The sequence below is a fragment of the Capsicum annuum genome, chromosome 7, assembly GCF_002878395.1.
Source record: "Capsicum annuum cultivar UCD-10X-F1 chromosome 7, UCD10Xv1.1, whole genome shotgun sequence".
NCBI classification, from domain to species: domain Eukaryota; kingdom Viridiplantae; phylum Streptophyta; class Magnoliopsida; order Solanales; family Solanaceae; genus Capsicum; species Capsicum annuum.
Genome location: NC_061117.1, coordinates 209,938,473 through 209,958,131, shown reverse-complemented (window position 1 = coordinate 209,958,131; position 19,659 = coordinate 209,938,473). Strand labels below are relative to the sequence as shown.

Here is a 19,659-nt window from a genome sequence, read left to right as displayed (position 1 = left end):
TTTACGTTTTTGGACTGCTTTGTTTTGTTTATTGTTTGATTAGTTTGCGTTCTTTTGTGTGGTTTATACAGTTCATAATGCCAAAAATAGTCTATACACTCTACCGAGCGACCGTGGTTGAACCACAGGATCGAGGGGTGCCTAACACCTTCCCCTCGGTCAACAGAATTCCGTAGCCGGAATCTCTGTTCGCAAAACCAGTTTAAGAGTCAAATGGTTTCGAAAAGGATTTTCCAAAGGTGACTTGACACACCGGATTATGCCAAGTGGCGACTCTGAATAAAAAATGTAAATAATCCTTTTCCGAAATAAATTTTCATTTCTTGTCACTTAAATAATAACACCCTTTTGAACTTTAAAATATATACATTTTTTAGAGTACGTTAAAAAGGGGTGTGACAGAGGTATGGACTGCGTACATCCTACCCTCCCCAGACCTCACTATGTGGGAATACACTGGATTTTTTGTTGTTGTTGTTCATCCCCTAAAATCTCTCTCAAATTATCATTAATTGATGCAACTTTCATCTCCTTTACCAAAATGTCTTCACCAATTTCATTGTCTTTTTTCTTTCTTTTTTAAAATCTTTTTATCAACTTTACTTTTATCAATTTTGAATTCCTTTTCAACTTTTAAGTCAGTATCCATTAAGGAAAAGAGCAGAAATTGAAGAATGTGATAGTGACATATACTTTGTGACAGTGATTCATATTTTTAATTTATTTATAAATGTTTGATACATTTAACATATGTTTGACAAATGTAAATTATTTATTTTGGTATGAGATTGAATTTTTAATGGTTAGCGAGTAATTTTATGAAATGCATCATTGTGATACATTCAGAATCTGATGTATCATTTTCACGATTTGTGTCTTATTTTATTTCCCGTAATCATTGAAACTTAGTTACTTCCTTATTTAACTAACCACTAAATTACAAATGTATCACAATGCATATGACATATACCAGTGATACATATGACATATTAAGTCAATACTGGTGATACATATGACATATACTTTGTGTTAGTGATTCATATTTTTAATGTATTTATAAATATCTAATATGTTTAGCATATGTTTGACACAATGTAAATTTTTTATTTTGGTGTGAGATTGAATTTTTAATGGTTAGTGAATAATTTTACGAAATGTATCATTATGATACATTTGGAACCAGATGTATCATTATGATACTTCTGAAACCAGATGTATCATTTCCACAATTTGTACCTAATTTTACTCCCCGTAATAATTGAAAATTAGTTACTTCCTTATTTAACTAATCAATAAATTACAAATGTCTCACAATGCATATGTATCAAAGCTAAAAATATGTATCACATATTTAAAAATTCGTGATATGATGTAATTTAATAAATTATTGGATAAAGTGTTATAACCCTTAAACATTTCAAGATTTATGTAAGTTACCTAAAAAATAAACTGACGTCACCCTATGACCCAATATTGTATGTGGAGGAAAACCCAACTGTCAATTTAGGGGTCGTTTGGCTCAAGGACAGTTATAAATGAAGTAAAGATATTATAATATTGAAGTTAATAGTTTCAGAATTATTTAGTAGGCAGAATACATCGGCAGACCCCTTAACTATGCACCATCTTTCACTTAGGCACTTTAAGTGAACTGTTTTCCTTTTAAACACCTAGACTAACCTTAAAGTGTGTCACTTTGGCACCTTTTGCTGAGTTGGCAACATGCGTGTATTACACCTCCATTAAGGTGTGTGAAAGCCCCTTTTTGGCTGATGTGGCGCCCAAGTTGGCCCACCAACAATATATTAACTTATCTCCATTAATTTATATCCTTCTTCCTCATTTTTATCCAATATTTTTGTCAATCTTAAGGTTATTTAATGGTGAAAATTATTGGGAGAGATTTAAAAATTAGATACACATTTAGGGGTTCGTCTTGCTAAAAATAGTAAATTAACTCATCCTCCCCCTTAATTTATACTTCTTTCACATTTTTCTCCACCATTTTTATCGATCTTAAATTTATTTAATGATAGAAATTTATATACGCATTTAGGGGTTCGTGAAGATTAGATAATAAGCACCATTTTTTAAATTATTAAAGGTAAAATTGATGAAGAAAAATTGAAAATCGAATAAAATTGATGAAGAAAAAATAAAAAATGAAGCTAAATTCGTCCATTTCATATCGGTTCCCTTTTGCTTTTGTGATTTGGATTATTCCTCGTGATCACTCTTCTCATTTTCATGAAATAGACGGTGAGAAGGTAATGGATGCCTTTTTGTCCATAGTTTGTTTTCATGAAAAAATATGAGAAAATACAGTAGTCTCAATTCGTGAAGAAAAATTGATAACCAAGCAAAATCAATGAAAAAAATTGAAAATTGAAGCAAAATAGATGAAGAAAATATGAAAAATAGAGCTAACTTTATGAAAAAAAAAACTAAAAACTAAGCAAAATCAATGAAGAAAAATTGAAATCAAATAAAAAACAAAGAAAAAAATTTGGAAAAATGGAGAAGGGGGTGGGGTGGGGTTTTTGAAAAAGATGATTGGGGGTTGGGGAAGGGGCGGTGTTTGAAGAACAATTAGGTGGGTGTGGTGTGGTGTGGGGGGGACTGTTTGCAGAAAAGGGAAAGAAGATGATTGGGGGCGGGGGCGAGGGCGGGGGCGGGGGGGTTTGCAGAAGAGAAAGAGGAAAGACGATGATTGGGGGTGGGGGTGGGGCGGGGGCGTGGTTGTTTGAAGCAGATGAATGGCGGGGTGGGTGGATTAGAGGGATGGGGTAATTTTTTAAAAATTATTAGATAAAAATGACAAATGTCTTGCTATTAGTGGATGTGAATGACGTGGAAAGGTATTGATACGTGACATGTTTTAATTGGCGTGCAAAATCCACGTGTATGGATTGAAATACACGCGCCTAAGTTTCCTTTAAATTAGGCAAAAAGGGGCCAAATGACACACTTTAAGGCTACTTTAGATGTTTAAAATGTAAATCATTCATTTGAGGTGTCTAAGTGAAAGATGATGCGTACTTAAGAGGTCTGCCGATGTGTTCTGCCTATTTAGTACTTGTATCTAATGAATACATAGTGTATATTTCAAATTATGTAAGTTTTGTTCTTGGCTTTAAACTTTGAAGATTTCAATTATGACAATGTAAAGGGCTTTTGAGGAAGGGAGGGAAGTGGTTATGTTAACTATTGTCATTTCGATAACATTGTCCATTCGTAGCTAACCCTCATGATATTCGTATCTCCACATTAATGAAAGAAAAAGGCAAAATTCATACGCAGCCCCCTTAAATACGCACCATTTTTCACTTAGGCACCTTAAGTAGATTTCATTTTGGCACCTCAAGTAGGTATAAGGTGTGCCACTTTGGCACCTTTTGCTGAATTAGCAAATTTATATTGTATGCATGTATTACACGCGCCTGATGATGTGGAAAGTGACAAATAATATGCTGACATGTGTCTTTTTTCTAAAAAATAATTTTTAAATCATTAATTTTTTTTTTAAATAATCAATAATCACCACTTTCCCCAATAATTAATTTATAAATAATAATTTAAATAAAAAATACTCTCTCCCCCTAACCTACCCATCCCACCAACCTTCTTCAAACACCCCACCCACCCACCCACCCACCACCCCCACCCCACCTCACTCACCCACCCACCACCCTACCCCCACCCACCCACCCCACCAGTCCACCCATCCCGCCGCCCCTCCACCCCACCCACCTGCCACCCCACCAGTCAATTTTAAATTTTTTAATTGATTTTATTTTATTTTAATTTTTCTTCACGAATTTAGCTTTATTTTTTAATTTCTTTCATCAATTTTGCTTCGATTTTCAATTTTCCTTCACTGATTTTTCTTGGTTTTATGCTTCGATTTTATTTTTTTTTATTGATTTTGTTTGAATTCAATTTTTCTTCACTGATTTAGCTTTTATTTCTTAAGCATTCTTATTTCTTATAATTAAGCATTCTTATTTCTTGATTTAATCATTCTTATTTTTTGATTTCTTCTTTCATAAAAAAAGTAAGATTCTTGATTTGACCATTTTAGCATAAGGATGTGTTAAGGAAAAAAATAGTGGTAAGTTAATGGATTGAAGAAAGAAGAAGAAAAGAGAAGAAAAATAAAAATTACGAAAATACCATTGAAAAATTACGAAAAGGCCACCCAAACGCTCCTTCGATGCGTGTGTCACACGCACCTAGCCAACTCAGTAAAAAGTGCCAAAGTGGCACACTTGAAGGCCACTTGAGGTGCCAAAATGAAACAATGTCCACTTGAGGTGCCAAAATGAAAGATGGTGCGTACTTGAGGGACCTGCGTATAATATTAAGATTTTAGTTAAAAAAAATATAAAATGATATTGATATATCAATAATCAAATACTATAACAATAACATATTTAATGTAATTTTACAAAGTAAATTCTGAAACAATGTTGTGCGTAGCTGCATTCCTACCTAATGAAGGTAGAGGTATAGTTCTGATTGATTTTTGACTCAAGTAAAGCATATAAAAAATCAAGTGTGTAAAATAAATATAGTAGCATAATATGGTATGGGCAGCAAAGGAAACAACGGATAATATTAATAAAAAATAAGATAGCGGGTGAATAATAATAACAATGAACAATACTAATGTGTAATACGAAAACTAAAACATCTAAAGGAACTTGAAGACGCTTAGTTATCTGTTAACCTTTTACTCTAATCATCAACCTCATATCTTTCTTGTATCTAGACAGATAACCAACGTATAAATCTAATTCTAAATTCTGATCACGATAATTAAATGATGAGAAAGCATTTCAAACCTTTGTGGACCAAATTAATATGGCATGATTAGTTCGATTAGAATAGTTAGTTACGGCGATGGCCAATCGATTGGTAGCTTGTCAATTCTACAGTCACTACGTATTCACAAATCACTAAGTATTTTCAACAGTATTCTAAATGTTATGAACGGGCAGGAATAAACAATAGCACAAACAAAAGAAAAATAAAATGAACACACATATATACGTGAAAACTCTTGACGGAAAAAATCATGGTCAGAGGAAGAGAAATTCACTATGATGAATGGAGAGTACAATGAGGAGAATGACGTATTTTTATTATGTCCAAAACCTACCCACTAAATACACTTATATAATACGTGCGTACAAATAAATTCTAAGCCCAAAAACATACAGGTCTATAGGCCCGATCCCAACGCTATCACTACAGACCCCACAAAAAATCATAAACATGGATCGCACCGCGAACTTTTCAGGGCTGGATCATTAAAATTCAGGTCACAAACTCTAACACTAAATCATGACAATTAGTTACATAATAACTAGTTACAGGCAGGGGCGGAGCTACCCTTTGCCGAGGGGGGTCATCCGAACCCCTTTCGGCGAAAAATTATGTTATATATGTATAGTTAATATTATTTTTTATGTATATATATTAGATGTTGAACCCATTCAATTATTTCATATGTTCATGTATGAACTCCTTAGTAAATATCCTGGCTCCGCCACTGGTTGCAGAAGGTATGTGTTAAAGCATGAACCTAAATTTAAAATTTGGAAATGATTAATTTAGTTTAGAAAACAAGTATGACTGGCTTCGAAAGTTGTTAAGTAATTAATGTTTTAGGACATTTGATGCATACTAAACTAGTTTTTATACAAATATTAACTACTATAATATGTATATATTTATTATACATAGATTGCTGATATTACAATATACAGGCGGTGATTATATGTATTTAGCTCTCGTTTGGTCATAGATTTTATAGTTAAATTTGAAAATTTAAGTTCTTAAAGTTGTGTTTGGATATGCATTTTACTTGAAAATTTGAAATTTTGTGAGCGAAAGTCCCAAAAGGATAATTCAGTGCATCAAAGCTTGTATTATGCGCTGATCCGAAGACGGGCTGGATCACAAGGATTTATTGTACACCTCCTAATCTTGCATAGCAAAAGACTGTTTCCATAACTTAAACTCGTGACCTACTGATCACATGACAATAATTTAACAGTTTCGCCAAGACTCCCTTCATCAGTGAAGTCCCAACCCCCCTCACACACACAAAAAAAATGCCATAAGCTAGTTTTTGGGAGCTTGAAAATTAGATTTCAAAATCTAATTAAATTTTATAACCAAACAAACATTTAAAGATTTAATTTTCAAAATCTACTCTCAAATAAATCTATAACCAAACACTAGCGATAATTTTCAATTCATATTGGTTTTAGAGAAAGCCAAAAAATAAGCAGACACTTAGTCAAAGATCATCGTTAATTACTTAATCAGGGAAAAAAGTTATATTATAAACAGCTTTATAAACAGTGATTAATCCTCCTTTATTATCCACCTGAGACAGTGAGAAATCGTGATACTTTAGTTTGATAAATTTATAAAAAGAAAGATAATTAAGCACGAACTAGGAGTGACAAAATCAATCCATAAAATCACGACCCACAATTCGTTTAGATTAACTTTTGGACGGATTAATGATATTCGACCCATTTTGATATATATATCCAAATTCAACTCAACTCGTCCATTTAACACTTTTAATTTGAATTTAATGTTTTTTTTTCAATGCAATTAAGATCTAAATATATTCATGAACTTTTGTCCATGTCCCTTTTCAATTAAAATCAGGCAATTTGTGATGCTAATGATATTTTCTTAGTGGAAAATAGGCAAATTTAGTAACAATTTTGGCAGTGTTGACCGCAATTATTAAGAAAGGTAAAAATAGATAATTTTCCGTACTAGTTCAGGAATGTATTTGAACCTTTATCGATAAGTATATGACCCTGGCGGCTTAGACAACTAGCCAGTCCAGAAATATGTGAAATAAAACATGTAAACATAAAAATCTTGTTTCCAATAAACCTGACATATTGGATCTCCAATTGTGGAGAAAGAGTATTAAAGTCTACCTTACTCATCACAAATTATGGAACAAAGTCTTATATATAGGCCCTATATATATACTATTCATAATATTCCACTTACATCTGAAAGTGACAACCAAAAAAATATTATACTTCTAGCTTCTACATTTGATGATTCATACCATATCCAACTTTCCACTAACCTATAGCTAGTCAAAATAAAGATCATGTTAAAGAATATTGCACAGTATAGGCTGACACCAATAATTGTTCGTGTTTCTCTTTTTTTGGGTTTCGACCCGATATTCGATATTTGTATTGAAATTCGATTAAATTATTTGCATCAAAGTTTTCACATTAAGGATAAATTATAAAATGCACTCTTAGACAATATTATACCTAGGATCTTATCAAGAGTATAGGATCTCTATATTTTGGATGTCATAGTGAAAAAGGCTATGTTAGAGCATGTAGTCGATGGCTTCAGAGTATCTGTTGATGCAGCTATAAAAGGTATGCTTGTCAATTGAGTAGGTGATATTGGATTTAATTACTTGAGTTGTTTTACTCTATTTTTGTTGTAATTAGTTATGGTCTTGATCAATAACTTGTCACGCTTTCTGTCAAATGCTCGACAAGCTGCTACAATAGTGGTGCATACACAATTAGGCCGAAATGGTTGGTGAAGTCATAGTTTCTTTCTTTTCTTGCTTAGGTCACAAAGTTTTACTTCTCTTCTCTTGCTTGACAATGATTCGATTTTTACCATGTTATTTAAAATTACCAACTAGTAGAGTTTGCAGTGATAGTTACAAAATGATAACCTAGGGGTTATGGGATGACTGCTTGGGCTTTACAAAATGAGTTCCTGCTTTATCTATATTTAAAGTCTGGCGTACAAATAAAGATGGAATTGTCCATTCTAATATATACTATTATATATTTATAGCTTCTAGTTTTCTCGTGTTATTCGTTTTTAAAGATTGCTTTCCTTTTACTGGTCAAATAATTGTATACTTAAGGTCAAAAACATTTGGCCACTTAAATTGTGATACACATGTATCTGTGTGTACTTTTCAAGCTTAATTACTAGATTAATGTGAAAATTATACATCTAGGAAAATGGGATTAATGAGTCACTGTCCTTTTAATCAAGATTACAATGGAGATTACATTTTGAAAGATAGTGGGGGATAATGTTGACAAAAATGACATCAATAATTGTATCTTAGTAAGAAAATGTTTAGTTAATGGTAATGAAAACGAAATTGTTTGGTTCAATAAAAAGAAAAGGTGAAAGAAAAAAAAAATTAAACATACGTACGAAGAAAAGAGAAGCACAGAAAGCAACTTTCATGTGGCCCATTTCTTGTCAAATCAATTGATATGATTTAATCTCCCATTTTCTCCTGTTCCTTTAACCTTTGTATACTCTTTTCAATAGTTGCCTCATTTTTTTGCTACAAAAATAGATCAATCACAATCCATTTACAAGAATTCTACTTGAAAAAAAAAAATGTCTAATTTTGATAGAGGCAAAGAATTGGTTGAGGGATCATCAAGATCCCCAGGCGATCTACCCGCCACGCTAAGTCGATACGAGTCTCAGAAGCGTCGTGATTGGAACACGTTTGGTCAGTACTTGAGGAATCAAAGGCCACCCGTTTCCATATCCCAATGCAATAGCAACCACGTGCTCGAGTTCCTCCGGTACTTGGACCAGTTCGGAAAGACTAAAGTTCACTTGCAAGGTTGCATCTTTTATGGTCAACCCGAGCCCCCGGCTCCCTGTACTTGTCCGTTGAGACAAGCCTGGGGGAGCCTGGATGCTCTCATCGGGCGGCTCAGAGCCGCCTATGAGGAGAACGGAGGATCCCCCGAGACAAACCCCTTTGCGAGCGGCGCGATTCGGGTGTATCTAAGGGAAGTGAAAGAGTGTCAAGCAAAAGCAAGAGGAATTCCGTACAAGAAGAAAAAGAAGAAGGTTGGAGCAAGTGAGAGCAAAGGAGATGATGATCATTCCACCTCTTCTCACCCATTTTCTTGATCCAAAAATGGTAAATTTGCTAGCTTTTCTTTAGCATTTGATTGCTTAAAGTTAATATACTGAAAAGGGTATAATTTTTTTCTATTTATTAAACCATATATATATATTAAAAGATATGCAAAGCTATATGCCTTTTGACTAGGCCAATACCCCTAGAGATCAAACATAATGAGATTAAAATACTCTCATCAGCTCACATCAATTGTCTAGTTCCAAATATGAAATCTATGTAAAATCAGTTGGGTATTTTCTAAATTAACTATAAAATGGAATGTGGGATCATATTTCATGACTTCTAAATATATAGTCTTCCTTTAAAGGGTATGATTAAGTTCTTTCTTCATATGGATCAGAAGAACTTTATACACTATATATATACTGATTATATGATGATTATATACTTATTATACATTATTGGATATGTATTTTTGTGATCTTAGGATTCATGGTTATAGTACTAATATAGTACTATTAGACTAGCAATGTTCTCCAAACCCCCAAGTGATGGTAAGAAAATCTTCATTCACTTCCTTCTAGTAAGCCTCGAGATCTAACAGATGCTATTGAGAACAGCAGAATAAAGCAGAAAGGATTTAAGTTAGCTAGCTATGTTGGGTTCGAAATTGATAGGCTATCATGCAGAAGCAATAATTTGCAAATTATAGATGCGATAATTCAGACGAAAAGAAAAATATATTACTCTGAATATGGTTTGGTCAAACGACCTACATATTGAAAACTAACTTGAAAAACATAAAATTTATTGAGAGAAATCTCTTTCTAAACAAGAATGTAAGGACTACATTGTGAATGCTATTGTGTTAAGGTATGAGAAGAGATTTCCTCCATGAAAAAAGGTTAGCCAAATATGAAAGAATTTTATATTTTCCTTTTAGGAAAATTAAAAATAATTATGATATTACTTTTATTTTTCTTAAATAGAAAATTAATACTTAAAGAAAATTAGGACAAAAACCCTAACAATCCATTCACCTCAAACCCTAGAATTGATGAAAGAAAATGCAAAACTATGCTCATTAATTATATTCTCCTTTATCATCCAAAAACTCTGGATTAATTGATTAATACAATACCCTGGTTGGAAATAAACTCTTAGTTATTAATTACAATAGATGTTAAACTAACACTTGCATTTTGAAATCTGAGAAGAAGAAATATTAAGTAAAAAATCTCCAAATCAAATAAATAATCCCATTTAATTTACCTTCAAGGAAACTAGTGTATTCAAGAAAGTTGCCCATTTCTCTCAATGTCATTCATGATCATAGCTTTCTATTATTCACTTTTGTTTATATTCTTTTGGGATTCTGGAGATTTTGCGCACCCCACATATAGTCATTTGAGGTAACATAGGCTTTTTACATTTTAAAAATAACAAGCATCTTAGAATTGACATTTTATATGTAGTAAAATTTATGTCCTATTCCACCTGAATCAATCAATGTATAATAATTTACTCCACCATGCAATGCCCCCTTCCTTTCTTTATTTTTTAATATTAATTTATGAAAAAGGTGCGTTTTATGTTGGATTTTAATTTTTAAATCAGCAGAATCATAATTGCAAATCTTTCTTATGTATGAGAAATAATATAATATAACATAGATATTTCTTCAACTTATTGCTTACATTAAAATATTAAATCTCCTATTAGTGAGTAGTGATAGTCGATGCATAGGGAACAAATCTAGTAATGTAAGTAAGTTAATCTAGTCTGGATTCATAACTTTTGGTCTACATCTAAATTTTATCAGTATAAATTCTAATAAAATTGCTGAAAATATTATATTATATTTGAATCTAGAACTCAAAAAATGTCATCGGTTCGGTAGTTAGAACTCAACAATAACAATAACACCAATACATTCCGTATAATTTTATAATTAAGGTCCGGAGAGGCTAATGCATATGCAACCTTGTTCCTGCCTTGTTAAGCTAGAAAAGTTAGGTTGTTTCAATAGACCCCGAGTCAAGTAACGCGTATTGGAAATCAAGTATGTAAACAAATGCAGTAACAAAGAAACTATACTAAAAAATAATTAAGTAAAGAACAGTATTAAACTATATATAATATGGTATAATTAAAATCATAGATACGCCCTCTGTTGATAGATCACCTTAATATTGCGGGGGCGCCTAGCCTTATTCCTTATCTACGTAAAACTTATATATTGAAATTACTGAAAATATTGAACTATTTATGAACTCAAAATTTACACATGATAATGAGTTCAATGGTAAGAGTCTGGTCCGATCCGATCTTGGACCTATCAAATTAAAATCATGTATCCGCCTTTGTACTGATAGATCACCTTAAATATATTGCAAGGGCAATTTTGAGATTTGAATCTTCATTGTTGTTTATTCGTCCTTTGTATCTTTACAAGATTGCTCACTGTTTGTATTAGATCTTTGTGGGGGCATCACATTTATTCTTTATTTGTCAGAATGCTCTATATATTTCTTTCATAAAAACAAATAATTATATATGTACTATATAGTCTATATGACATATTCCTATTTGTGCCATTATCGAAGTTGCTGGGTGTCTAGCTGCATTTTTTTTTGTCCATGTGTTTGCTACATTGTACATGACATTCAAATTAGGAACTAATAAACTGCTCATCTCTTGTTTTTATGTTGAAACAATAAGAATATTGGACAGAATGGTGGGGTTACTTTATTTAATTATCTTTCTATTTGATATTTTGATTATACAGAATAGAGAGGTGATTTGCCGTCTAGTGATCTTGTTGAAGCAACCAAGTAAACATATTTTGAGTATCGAAAAAAGTGAAGGATAAAAAATATATCTAAAATATTTCAACTCTTTTGAGTTTCGTTTTTGAACTATCATTAACTACTTATCAAAATACATCTCAATTATTCTTGGTTTGAGTTTCATAGATACCTGAACTTTCACGTGAAAAAGTGAACAATTTAGGTGTGTTTTAATAATAGTTGGTGATAGTTCATATAAGAAACTCACCACATGATAATTACAATATGAAACTAAAAAAACATATACATTTTTCCCCCTTTTGAGTAATTTTATTAATAGCCTCAATATATTGAAATAATTCCTCCATGAATAATGTATCAATTTTACAAATTATCATCTACACCAGTAGACTTTAACGTATAGTGAAGGCATGCAATATATTGGTAAAATTGACAACTTATTAGAGATTGAAAAAGGTAGAACATTCTTTGACTCTAAAAGTTATCTAGTTGTAAGAAACCTTACAAAACCTTACAATAGTTCACCCTTATAGTGCTTCTCTCTCTCTATATTCCCATGTGATGTCTCTGACAGAGGGTGGATCAATGAGGCCGAGTCAAAGCAAGATTAATAGGCTGATAACTTTTGAAAATGAGGTGAATTTTACGTTGAAATAAGAAAGAAAAGTGAAGATTAATAGGCTGATAACTTTTGAAAATGAGGTGAATTTTACGTTGAAATAAGAAAGAAAAGTGAAGAGCTTTATAAGTTATAATACAAATTTATATGGTATGCATGTTTTTAAATTTGATTTGGCGTAGCCAAAAGACAAGAATGTGGGGGCATAGGCTCAAAGAATAATATGTACCATGGACTTGGATCGTAAAAAAATATGAGATCAGAGTCTATACTCTTTCGATACGATGGCAGGACAAAACTCAACGAAAAGTCGAGAACGTAACATTGAGTCCCTAAAAGAGGAAGTAAGTGACGTGCCCCTAATAGAGGGCAGGTTAAGAAGAACCGACAGACTTCATGCCGGAAGATGAGGTATACATGATATCTTACACAAATAAAACATTTTTGACAATGACTGTAACTTAAAATCGTTACATAATAAGGATGCACCCTCAAAATCTTGTTTGAAGTTTCTTAAATAAACTCCCCTTATTAATTACTTTATTACTTTATCTGTATTAACAATTCTCATATACATATATACATTCTGATGATTACTAGAAATTAAAATCTATCTAACAATGAAAATACTTGTATTCTTTCTTTTTTTTGGCAGAATACTGATGATTACTCTTGATAAGCAGGTAATTGCTGAAAACTTGAGGGATGTGCTATATATAATATAGCTCTGGAAAAATTATGTCACATATTAATTATTAAGTCACCATTTGGTTTATAAGTGCCTTGATGATTCCTTTTTTCTGCTAATTAATTAATTAATTAGTAGTCATGTTCAATCAATGGCCTTTTCTTTAAATTATATTACTAGTAAGTACTCTCCTACTGTTCTTTCCAATTATATATTTCTTTGCTGTTTGTGAATCCTGAATTAGTTCTTGTAAGATAATCATTATAAACTCTTTTTGTACAAGTGAGTTGAATTTCCATTTTCCAGTGAAGCTTCATTAATCTATCAGTTTTGAATCGAAACTCTACTGTACAATATACGTTGTTTATTCTCCTTTAATTTGTACTCCCTCCGACGTTCCAATTTATGTGATGCACTTTGACTAAACATATAAATCGGAATTTAAGAGAAGAAAAAAAATTATGATCTAAAACAAACTTCATCGATATTATTGTTAAACTATTAGTCTTGATTATACATATTTTATGAAGTCCAAATATAATTTCGTTTGGTTTTGAAAATAATGTCAGTTGAGTTAATTAGCTTAACTTATATGTCACTAACCATGGAAATGAAAAGAAAACATCATGGAAATTAATTAGTGCATGCAATTAGTTTAATTTCTTGAAATGGATATGCAACTATACCTTTGTGTTCATCATGGACTTGATTATCTCTCGACTTCTGTAATATTAACACAATTCTTTTGTTCTTAATTAAAAGGAAATCAATTGAGAATGTTTATTGTTTGCCGTGGATTTGGTTAAGTTAAATTTGTAGGTGAAAGAGCGCGCGTTATGATTTAACCTTGTTTTAGATTCGGTTTACTAACAATTTGATTACTAAACGATACGAGATATAAAGTAAGCAAGATAAATAAAGCAAAGCAAATAAATCTAGACGAGCTCGATGCAAAAGCAATCGTGTCTAAAATCTGATTTGAGCTATTGACGGATATGGATGACCAATATCTAGATGAACAAGAAAAATGCTTGGAGACCAAGTGAACTATTGTATTCAATAAGAGAATGAGAGAGCAGATCTCTTTACAAGTGAGGAAGGACAACTAGGTTACAACAGTAGGCTACGATCAATCGCGATTCAACAGGAGAGCCCTAAATTTAAAGGAACCGAGACCTATGCTTGCACGCCATGTGTCCTACCCGTCTGTGAGCCGGCTAATATTCTTTTGATCCTCAGCTCCGCACAATTAGCTCGCCGGCGCTCTTGAGGGATCTGACACTTTTGTCTCCTATTTGCTAGGGGATCTATGAAGTCGTCTTTGTTCCGCCACTAACCTTTTAAAACATTATGGGTGGAAAAAAAAAGTTTGTTGGATATGCGAATAAAATTTCATCTATACTGAAAGTTAAAAAAATTGAGAATTATATGAGGTGGAAGAATATTTTTATTAGTGTGAAATTTTAGAGAAAATTGTGCGGATAAATTCGAAATGCATAATATAATATCATGTTAAGAGTACCTTAGCATTAACTTAGTTCAACAGCTGATATTAGAATCAATAATCGATGAGACAAGTATATGGACATTATATAGTGATGGGTGGGCTCGATTAACTACCTTCACCATGCCAAAAGTAGCTGGGAGACGCACATGCACAAGAAGAAGCGAGCTAGCTCTAGACCTCAGTGGTCATAAATGCTCGATCATGTGGGTGACACAATGAATTTCAAAAATTAACTCGTGAGTCATAGTAATAGCTGGTCCATATGGAGTATAGTTCGAGGGGAAAATCCGAAATTGTGGTACGAACTATAATAAATAATGTGTTGTATCTGTATGTAGCATTCTTGATTCAGGTACAAATATGAAATAACATCAAATATGCATGTAAGCTTATTGATACAGAAGAATTATGCCTGTTAAGTTATAAGTGCAGGTTTATTTCTTGAGTTTCATAAATATATTAGTATATGTATTAATTTGTGATGAATTTGGTGATTGGAAGGTGCATATTTTTTGTTTTCATTAGAATTGGTGAAATAAGACATAGGAACACTTGAAAGTTGAAACTTGAAACAAAAGTATGCAGCTTCGACATCTTGTAAAATTTGAGAATGCCAAAAGTTGTACTTGTGGTGGGATGATGATTGTACTACTTTATCTTTAAATTAAGATTTTGGATTTGAGACTGAAATAATCGTATGTGTTAGAACACTATGCTTTAGCGCCAAGGTAAGATTTTGTAAAGCGAACTTTGATTAGTCACGTTTCAAAGTGGACATCAAACACTAAATATTAGGCTAATCAAAATGAACTGACTTAATAAATGAGTCATTGTTCAAGCATGTTCAAGAGTTTTTGCCCGTCCAACTCTTACTAAATTTATTTATTTATTTGTCCATTTTCTTTTAATTTATTTAATAACCAAATAAAAACTAATAAGAGATTTTTTCCTATATTAATTAATGAATCGTATTTAATAATAAGAATAAAATGGATAAAAATAATAAATTATTCATTAATTTTATAAACTGAACAATAATAAATAGAAAAGTGAACAAGTAAAGATGAACGAAGAGAGTAACATATCAAACAAAAAAAGAAAGTTTTTGCCTTAAATGTTTTAATATAATTTTTCATGAATTAATTTAAACTATATATTAGTAATCAACCTAATATTAAAATAGACTAAATTTGAACGAATCAGATTAAAACTAACTAAATTAATAAACACGACGATGTTGTGGCAACCCATATAAATTAAGCATTTAAGCAAATCATATTTTGGTGAGCTAATTTTGTCACCCCAATAAATACTTAACCAAAATAAAGTATATGGACTGTTAAAGCCGAAACAAGTATAATTCACCATCCTAATAACCTAAAATATTAGTTTAGGAACCACATTAAACTTCAGAAAGAAGTTTTAGGATCTAAACGCCGTATTTCGCGTCAAAAATATATTTCTTCTTCCTCAAGCAGAAAGAAAAGTATCAGTAGCCAATTTACCCTCCTAATTTTTGCAATTCTTCGATTTACTACTACAACTTTGCTTCATCGTCGTCTTCAACCTCTCGATCGTATGTAAAATTTTGATTTCTAATTCAACCATAAATATATAGCTTGTCACAATGTGTTAATTTTTTTATTTTTTTTGATAATCGTGGTGTCTGGACTAGCTATTCATTCACTTACTTAGATTTTATGTTTTTTCATTAACGGAGATTTTTTTTTCTGCGTAATTTGATTTGTTTTTGGGTATTTTTAATGTATTGAAGAAAGTAGATTGTGCTCATTTTCTACTTGAATGGATGGAAAACGAGGAAATTTACTTCCATATTTTTCTATTTTAGTTTTTGTTGTAGAAAATTAGGTTAAAAAAAATTAACCTGGGAGGGACCATAGTTCGTTGGATCCTTGCGGCATTGTTAAAATTTCGATATGATATGAGTTGGCGGGGAGGTGCAGCTTACCGAGGACATGATCTTAGATAGGCAGGTGTACCGGACACAATTAGTTAGAAAGTTAGTAGGTAGGAGTGCATTATCTTGTTGCCCTTACTAGTGGCCATAGGCAGTGGCGGATTCAGGATTTAGCGGTCGTGGGTGCTCAAAAGGTTCGAACACATATATCAATATCCAAAGTTTTAAGTTTCCACCTGGAAACCAAAGCACCCAGCTGTCTTAGTTTAATGGGTGCTTTTCTCCACCCTATACTTGTTTTTATACATTTCTTATATAATTATACCTAATTTGTGTCAGGTGAAGGGTGTCGGAGCACCACAAATTAATACCTGTCCGCCCCTGGTCGTGGGACTACTCTTATAGTTTTTGCTCTTTGATTTCTGTTACCATCTATTATTTCGTATATTTTGATTATAGTCTATTTTGTTGTAGTATTGTTCTGCTACTATCTGTTGTTTTGTAACTATCTATTATTTGTTGTATGTCCATTACATCTTTTTTTAGACTGTTTTTGTCTTGAGTTAGAAGTCTATCGGAAACAGCCTCTCTACCTTACCTTTGAGGTAGAGATAAGGTCTGCATATACTCTACCGTTCCGAGACCCCACTTTGTGGGACTACACTAGGGTATGTTGTTTTTGTTTTTGTTGTTGATGATGAAGATGGTGAGTTGGAGGGAAGTAGAAAAGAACTGGAGTTTTTGTTGGTGTTCAACGAAGTTCTGGATATTGATTTTCGGTCTATTTAAATTATTGGTTAGATTTGTTGATCGTGGTTCAAAATAATGCTTTAGCAATTTGTGTAAGAATGTTATTTAAGCTAATGATTCTACTCTGTGACTTATACTGTTTTTGCCCGGCACAGGATTTCAACTGAGAATTAGTCGTTAATGGGTGATAGTCAGTATTCTTTCTCACTCACTACGTTCAGGTATATTATGAGACAGAGGTTAAATGTGTTGGATCAATTATATCTTTTTTTCTCAATTGGGATGTCTGATATCGTAGTATATATTTGACATAGTCCGTCTGGAAAGCTGGTTCAGATTGAGCATGCCTTGACTGCTGTTGGGTCTGGTCAAACATCATTGGGGATTAAAGGTAACTCCAGGTCTAATTTTAGTGCAAAGTTATTGATCTAGCAATAGCTTTAACCCAGTGTTGTCTAAGGCGTGCTTAAGCCTTGAAGCGAGATTCAAAACTTGTTGAGCGCTTCGCCTCTCTTAATATGCATTTCAGTGTCGTCATCAAGGTTCTAAGGAAAAAAAAAAGGTCCGAAGACATTTTTTTTTCTTGCCAATAAGCCTCTTCTGAAGAGGCGACACTAAACAATTGATATCGTAATTCTTTTTCAATTTCTTTGTTCTTATATTTGTTTTCATGCTTATAATTATTGGTCATGGACTATATATATATATATATATATATTTGTATTTTTTTCTCCCTTTGCGCCTTTTTTCATTAAAGCCCACGCTTTATTTGCGCATTGCTCTTAAATGTCCCAACAGTCTTTAGAGCTATTTACGCTTTTTGCTTTTGATAACACTGCTCTAACACAAGTTCATGACTATCTGCTATTCAGCATGCTCACTTTCTTTGTAATATAAAAAAAATTAATAAAGAGAATGCTGAACAGGTTAACTCTGAAGTATTTCAAAGAAAATCTAGTAACATCCTTTTACTTCTAGTTGTTGTTTTAAATGCTTTTGGCTTTGTAACATAGATGACTTTCATTCCCATACTGTAATCTTTAATTTAGTGAAGACTGAAGAATGTAGTTGTGACTTTATAAACCAATAATAGGATACACATATGTCCTTCAGGTATTGTGGTGTCATTCTACATATCATTAATGAGTTCTTCGTGCAGAAGTTTCAAGCATTGGTTTTTCTAGCTTGGTTATAATTTATTAGTTGTGTAGTGCTTGTAGTGATTTTATATATTGAACTGTATGATTGCAGCTTCTAATGGTGTCGTAATTGCTACGGAAAAGAAATTGCCATCCATCTTAGTTGATGAAGCATCTGTAAGTATATTCCTTAAAACGTATGCTCTGTTGTCTACTTATGATGAATGTTCATTGTTTATTGTAGTAGCCGGAGCGACTGTTTCTAGCTAATCAAAGATAAAGTGGCGCTTATTTTTCTCTCTAGAGTTGATTCTAGTGCTTTTATTTTGATACTGTTCCTTTTTGTTAATAAGAATTCCCTATGACTGTGTTGTGTGAGTAGAAGTTTGCAGTTTAGTAACTGTTAGGCATAAATGAAGAATATCTTCTGTTTAGCTCCATCTATGAATCCGTGGTATGACATCCAATTGAGCTTCATCAAGATTGAAACAAATCATGATTTTTAATTGAATTAAGTTAATTAGTCTGATTGGATTTGCTTATGTATTGAAGATATATAGGCATTATTTATGCTTAGTTTACTGTTCTATAGAGTTATATCCTTAATAATATTCATAAATGCAGTCAGCCAGTCACCAGGTTACAACATATCAACAAGCGCATTCAAGTTCTTAGTCTTTGGTGTTAAATTCGTATTTTCTGTGTTTCAGTTATATGTATTTCAGACCTATCCATGTTTTGGGACTGCATGGACATTCAAGTGCTTTTTTGTTTTTTTTTGTGTGACATTCCTTTTCCTTTGGCGTGCTGCAGTTTCCTTGTAGGTTCCCTTTCTATCCCTGACTCTTTGAAATGTATAACAGGTGCAGAAAATTCAGATTTTGACGCCAAATATTGGAGTTGTCTACAGGTACAATCTGTCATATGATAGAACGTAAAATTTCCTGCTATGTTTCCTCTTTCTTTAATCTCTTAATGATTTTAGTTTAAGTTTCATGCCAACAGAACGAATCAGTATTGATTGGCAAAACAAATTATTCTGGCGTTGCTCTTGGTGTTATATAAATTGCAATGGACCCATCAAATTATTTCCTATTTACCTAGTTAGTTAACCTATAACAACTTCCTATTTTTTTCTTTTTTATTTATTTATTTATGAATTATGTACTTGTAAATAAAAAACTTGTGACATGTTCAGGATGGTACCTTTGTAAGCTGGTGTCATTCTCTTGCTCTTGGTGCTACTTCTGTCCTAAATTATCTAACAATGTCAGTAAAGCATCAATATATGCCCTGCAG

The 19,659-nt window shown here is 32.3% G+C and overlaps 2 protein-coding genes across 3 annotated transcripts; both read left to right on the top strand.

Annotated features, from left to right (window-relative positions):
- The first annotated feature begins 8,246 nt into the window (after positions 1-8,246).
- LOC107878434 (protein LIGHT-DEPENDENT SHORT HYPOCOTYLS 10-like) lies at positions 8,247-13,387 on the top strand. Of its 2 annotated transcripts, none has more exons than XM_047415429.1 (2): positions 8,247-8,986; positions 13,042-13,387. In XM_047415429.1, the coding sequence occupies exon 1, from the start codon at positions 8,446-8,448 to the stop codon at positions 8,974-8,976; it is 531 nt and encodes a 176-aa protein (XP_047271385.1). In that variant the 5' UTR covers positions 8,247-8,445; the 3' UTR covers positions 8,977-8,986; positions 13,042-13,387. The 2 variants fall into 2 exon arrangements, with proteins under 2 accessions (XP_047271385.1, XP_047271386.1); XM_047415430.1 differs by having other exon boundaries at positions 8,333-8,986; positions 13,014-13,387.
- Positions 13,388-15,833: 2,446 nt separating this feature from the next.
- LOC107878433 (proteasome subunit alpha type-2-A) lies at positions 15,834-19,270 on the top strand (the record flags this gene model as incomplete). The annotated part of the gene is given in 5 exon segments (XM_047415428.1): positions 15,834-16,129; positions 17,377-17,442; positions 17,536-17,612; positions 18,473-18,537; positions 19,224-19,270. Coding segments are annotated over 4 exon segments (230 nt in total), but the record flags the coding sequence as incomplete, so codon positions are not given.
- Between the last annotated feature and the right edge of the window lie 389 nt (positions 19,271-19,659).